Source organism: Cyprinodon variegatus, unplaced genomic scaffold (genome assembly GCF_000732505.1).
Source record: "Cyprinodon variegatus isolate N-32 unplaced genomic scaffold, C_variegatus-1.0 Scaffold98, whole genome shotgun sequence".
Taxonomy (NCBI): domain Eukaryota; kingdom Metazoa; phylum Chordata; class Actinopteri; order Cyprinodontiformes; family Cyprinodontidae; genus Cyprinodon; species Cyprinodon variegatus.
The window spans coordinates 1321092-1327332 of NW_015150551.1; the positions used below are offsets into that span (position 1 = coordinate 1321092).

The 6241-nt window shown below is 37.2% G+C and overlaps 1 protein-coding gene across 2 annotated transcripts in view; it reads left to right on the plus strand.

The window, feature by feature from the left end:
* kcnh8 (potassium channel, voltage gated eag related subfamily H, member 8) overlaps nucleotides 1-6241 on the plus strand; it is an 82384-nt gene that overhangs the window by 19170 nt on the left and 56973 nt on the right. For both annotated transcript variants that reach the window (XM_015374123.1, XM_015374124.1), the window contains exon 2: nucleotides 2442-2675. In XM_015374123.1, coding sequence (XP_015229609.1) covers nucleotides 2442-2675 — 234 coding nt within the window. The remainder of the gene's footprint in view (nucleotides 1-2441; nucleotides 2676-6241) is intronic.

Sequence of the window (6241 nt, forward strand, 5' to 3'; positions counted from 1 at the left end):
TTAATCTCCAGGTAGTTAAGATTTAACTGACAAATAGTTTTTTTTATTTATCCTTAGTCATTAATCAAAAAATAAAAAATCATTCATGAACCTTTCAAAGAGCCCAAATACAACTCTTACTTGACTAAATAAGGTTAACACAAGAGCTACAATTGCAGCTTAATAGTCGCTATAGAGCTGTATAGAGCTTTATCAATTTCCACTTCCAATGATTAAAGCCTCTCTTTAGTCTTATAGGACCATCACTGTTGGGCACAAAATCCTACAGTCATGGTTTAAAAAAAATAAACTAGATACTAGGGCTTGATTCATGTATTTTTTTTTTTTCAGATAAGTGATATCGGCGAAATCTGACTAGGTTTTTATATTAAAGATGAATAAAATCCTTGTATAGGGTATACTTCTTTTATCACAATAGGGTTAGCTTCAAATCAATAAGAATAGATGTGGACTCTGAGAGGAACTCCCAATAATAGTCATAACAGTTTGCATAGTAACAAATTAACTAATTACAAAATAGTTACTGCAAAGGAACTATTTGGGCAAGCAGAACTAAAGGACAATCTAAACTTTGGCTTTATCAGTAAGCTTATTGGAAAAGTGATGTTTTAACAGTGAAATTTCTTCCTGACCATAATCAGCACCTTTTGTCGCTTACAGTCCGGTTTTCATGCTCCAGTACCAAGCCTACATTTGTACAGCTTACAACAGTGAAATTAGCATTTACCATTTTAAAGTGCAGCAGCGATCAACATATGAACAGTGTAGGAGAAAAGTAAAACTATTTTTGAAAAAATAATGGTGCAAAAGAGCATTAATATGGAGAGGTTTATTGCAGTGCATAATAAATATGGTGCAAAATACAGTAGAACATTGAGTTGTGTCCTCTTTAAAAGGAACATAAAAGTTTCAGCCATGTTGGTGGTGCACAATAAAGTTACATGGGTGATGTAGAGTCCTGTTTAGAGTTAAACAGTTCAACAGTCTGATGGCAAAGTAGAAAAATCTGCTGCAGAACCTATTGGACCTGCAGCGGATGCTGCAAAGCCTCTTCCCAGAGGGCAGCAGGGAGAACAGTCCATGGTGGGGGTGTGAGGGATCATTGATGATAATGGGGCTGGTGAGAATGTTCTCTGGTACTATGGTTCACTTATTTGAACCCTTCTGGAAGGACAGTGACATTGTTGTGTGATTAGATAACATTAAAATGGTAGGCACAAAAATCATATGTAGGGTTACCCAAGGATTTGTCTTCGGGCCCCTGCTATTCAATGGCTATATGTTCACTCTGGCTAGGATAACAACAAACAACAATAAAGGAGTTACCATTACTATGCAAATCACAAACAAATATACATTACAGTGTCACCATTGTAACCTAAAAATTACTTTCCCTTAAAAAGTAAAGGTTTTTGGACCAAATAAGGATTCATTAAAAGTTTCCTCACTGCTTTAGTTAGTTCAGCTAGAAACCATCAACCAGACCCAAAGTCTGAGGTGATAGGCATAGAGGTGAATCTTTAGAGTTTACAGGAAGACAGTCACAAAGTTGGGCTTATGTCAACAAAAGAACATTTTTAGGACTAAAGACTAATCTTGTTGTAGTATTTTTTTTTTGACTGACCTATCTTTTGTTGATTGATCACTGCAGCTTCAAAAAAATCGGTCCAGCCGCTGCAGTTGATGCAGAATTTTGCTGCCCTCATCCTGCTCCCAGTCCTTACACTGGCTCTGTATATCTCAAAGAGTAGAATTCAAAATACTTCTGTTGATCAATAAATCACAGGGAGGCTAAGCACCAAAAAGCATTACAGACCTGTTGTCAGCTGTCGGTGAATCAAACACCCAAACCTGGCTTAAATCTACTCTGCATATCCAAACTCAGAAACAAACATGGAGAACCAGTGTTTATTTCTTATGCTCCTCTTATCTTAAACTAACTCTCATAAAAGCACTAAAATTAATGTTTATCAAACTGAAACATTAAGAGATGATTTTGTTGTCCAACTTTTTTCTAACCTGTCTCTTATGCCAATGCAATGTAATTTATCCTATGTTTTTCTTCTCCTATGTTCTATTAATGTAAAGCATTTTGAATTGTCTATCTTCTGAAATGTGTTGTGGGCTAAAAAAATAAACTTGCCTACATGTATGGTTCTATCATTTAGGCATTATGGTTACTACTGATTATTTTTTTGTAAATGTATATATGTTAAAGATAAATACTGGGCTTTAATAAACAAAGATTTGTTCAGTAATATTCCTTTATTAATTTAGTTTTAGTCAAAACATGTTTTTTTTTTTTATTCTAATGGCTTTCAGAATTAGGCTATAATTAAATTAAGTCCACGGATATTTCTTGGAAATATTCTGTCCAAACCTTTTTTTTATGCTTTGGATCTCATTCACTTTCAATGCTCTTCTGTTTTTCTTTTTTATAGACAGTAACTTCATCCTGGCCAATGCTCAGATGTCAAAGGGCTTTCCCATTGTCTACTGCTCTGATGGCTTCTGTGAACTCACAGGCTTTTCTCGGACAGAGGTCATGCAAAAGAGCTGTGCCTGTAAGTTTCTGTATGGGCCTGAGACCAGTGAAAGCATCATCCTGAGCATTGACGAGGCCTTGGAAGAGCGCAAGGAGTTTAAAGATGAGATCATGTTCTACTCAAAGACAGGTAAAATTTGTTTTATTTAATTGTATTTTCACTCTTTGTTTTTAATTCTGTCTCCTTTGCCTTTAAGAAGTATTCCAAACCACTAACTCCAGCAGGGTTATCCTTTTAGGATGTTACAGAAAAAGACAAACACAACTAAGACAGTTGTAGCACATTTTGAAAAGAATTACTTCACAATATCAGCGTTAGTTCTTACTTGTATTTTTTTCTGACACCATAATGGTGGTTGTAAAGGTAGTGTTGTAGTAAAGACCACACTAAACGAGACACAGACATGTAGAGGCCGAGACCAAAACCATATATGGTCTCTGTACTCCTTGGACTAGGTTGGTGTGGTCTTGAGTTGAACACTGGTTAAAGCTTGTTAAAGAGAAAAATTTCAAAATTATTATTTATTAATCTTCTCTGCTCCACCCTCCCCTTAATATGCAAACTATCAGGTTGGCCCAGTCTGTTGTACTGATCCACCTGCAGCCATGGGTTCAGCTTCACTGCTGACCCCAGAAACACTACTGTGTTTTATGGACTACAGAATAAAAACAAAAAAAAAAAACAATCGGATCTTGTTCAGAAATCTTCTGAACATCCCTACGGTCACTTCTCCCAGCCTCCAAAGGTTGCACCCTCTGTCTGCTGGCTGTAGTGAAGGTGTTCACCTGTATATAAGTGCTTCTCACACTGTGATCCAAGGTTACTTAAAGAGGGTAATGAATTTAATGACATTAACTGTAAACACTACATGCCCTAATCTTGGTTTGGGGCAGTTGGTCTCATTGGCGCACCATTGGATTATACGTAAGGGAAATATTGAACCTAGATATGGGTTAGGTTTTGGCTCTAACTCAGAGTCCTCCAACAGAAAGGTTTCTCACATATATGTAATTACAAAAAAAAGGTTTGACAACTGAAACTCTTTTGTTCTTAAATTCAACAGTTAAGAACAAAAAAAAAAGGTACAATTAAATGGCTGTCAGAGGCTCGAAACCTTGGATCCAATATTCAAAACAGACAGATCTGAATGAGTTCAAAAGGCTTTATTTACTAACGGCGTGCAGCTGCTCGTCAGCAGGGGAGGATAAACCAGATTTTCTGTAGAAAAAGAAACTCAGGTCAGTGAATAAGAATAAAGGGCTGATGACTACTAAAGCAATAGTCACTGACCTGGTTAAGAGTTCAGGCCGATCACAGAGGGATGTGATGAATCCGAGAAGGAGACAGTCCTCCGCTTGTTTCGGGCGCCGCACCGAGGAGCAACAGTGTCCAGAAGGGAATATCCAAAGCCGAAGTCGTAGAAGAGCCAAGTACATGGACCAGAAGATCAAAGAGCCGATGAGGTACAGAAGGAGAATCCAAGCCGAGGTCAGAAGCACAGTCCAGGTTCGGTAAGCTAGCAGGAATCCAGGAGTCAGTCCAGAACAGAGCAGAAGAACAGAGCAGACAGCGGTTAAGTAAAACTCAGAATCCACAGAGCAGAAACAGGTCACAATCTGATAATCAGAACAAAGATCAGAGAGCTAGAGCTATTCACACCGAAACGCTCAATTAATCTGACACCAAGGGGTTGGAACCGGTGGAATAAATAGCAGAAGAAACAGGTGATTCAGATAAGAGATAATTAGGCTGGGGTGGAGCAAACCAGATGAGAGGAGGAAGAGTAAAACCCAGCCTATGGTGCCAAGATTATGACAATGGAAGAAATTGAAAACATTTTCAAAATTCAGATGGGTTATACTTCCGTAATATCCCTAATACTTTATGCAATCCAACTGAAAATATGTAAAACATTGTGATTTTGTGTTATGCTGTGTTGATTTGATCTTAGACCAAAATGCAGATAGATTTGTCCTGAGATAAGCATGCAGAATGGTTTAAAAATAACATAAAAAGTGTACAAAAGATACAGGAATAAAGAACAGGAAATAAGGTGTAAACTGGGCAACAGACGGAAAACTATAGTCAAGACCATACCAACCGAGACCAAAGAGTTCTGAGACCAAGACAAGGCCTTAAATGGTCTTGTTCTCTGCCTCTTAATGTCTTGGGCTTGTCTCTGTACTCCTTGTTCTTGGTTGGCTGGGTCTGGACTAAAACAATACCTTTACCACCGCTGTTATGGTGTCAAAAAATATGGCCTTGTTTTTGTCTTGACCTTGTTTTGGTCTAAAAGTCTTGTTCTGGACCTTTAGACCAAACACTGAATAACAATTGAATATGAATACATAATTTAGAAGTAGAGGAAAGACGTAGAAGAGAAACAGGGGAGACTGAAGGAGTGAGACTAATTAATCACAGTTAAAAGACTAACAAGCCCTGCGACAGACTGGCAACCTGTCCAGGATGTATCCTGCCTCTCGACCGTAGAGTGCCGGAGATAGGCACCGCGACCCTGACGAGGACTAAGCAAGAAAAAATGCATGGATGGAAAGGACTAACAAAGCATAAATAACCAAATCTGAATACATAAAAATAATACAAAAATGAACCAAGAAACTAAACACAGAGAAATGAATTATTATTGGAAAACCATTCTACCAATAGTGAAGGTAAGGCAGCACTTTTAGAACATACTGTAACTAAAAAACAAGAGAATTACTATAACCCATACAACGTGAGGCTATTGAACTAAAAGTAATTGAAAATGTTATTATTTCTTAACAGATAACAATATCATGTTTTAGTAGAATTTTGCAAATACATTTTATGGATGAATGATAAATAGTTTTCTTTCTATTGACAGCATTTCTCTTAAAAATCTTAGCTCATTAAATAAAGTCCCATTACCTTTATATTTATTATGTGAACTTTTGCCTATTTTCAACAAGATCTTTACATTGTGTTTGAGTCTTAAATATCTGAGAATCTCTCTATTATCCTTTTTTATTGAAGCTTATTGTAATTAATTGGACTGTATTTTTTATGTACAGTGTTGTTTTGCATTTATAATGTCGTGTAGCTACTAAAGAAGTCAAACCAAAACATTTCAAAAAAGGAAGGTGCCAAAGCTTTTGTTTTATTCCTGCCTTTCTGCAATCAGGGTTGGTGGTTGGACTGGTAATCAGTTACCTAACTCTGTCCAGATCTGATGTAAATGAACATTTGCTGAACAGTGACTGAGGTTGGTTCGGGTCTGGTTGCAACAGTTTCCCTCTGACACAAGCAGATTTTTGCACCAAGTCCCTGATCACAAGAGCAGACTGACACAGACTTTTTCCATCTGTGAATCAGGGGTACAATCGAGCATGAAATCATGTCATCCCAGCTTTAGTGAGCCTGCAGCAAAATGACACACAAAACACACTGAAAATTGTAGTCTGTATATGTGTTATCAGTCAATGCTTTATAGAACCTTTTCTTCAGTCTCAAGTGTTTTGCAGCTTGTAAGAGTTTTTCAAGTATTTTTCAGATTTTCCTGCTTTTAGCTTTATCCATCTTTCTCTCGTCTCACCAATTTCCTTGTCTATGGTAAATGACTCTTAAGGCATTATTATGCCACTACCATGTTTTATTGTGAGAATAGTGAGATCAGGGTTATCTGCAGGGCTAACTCGCACAAAAAAAAAAAAAAA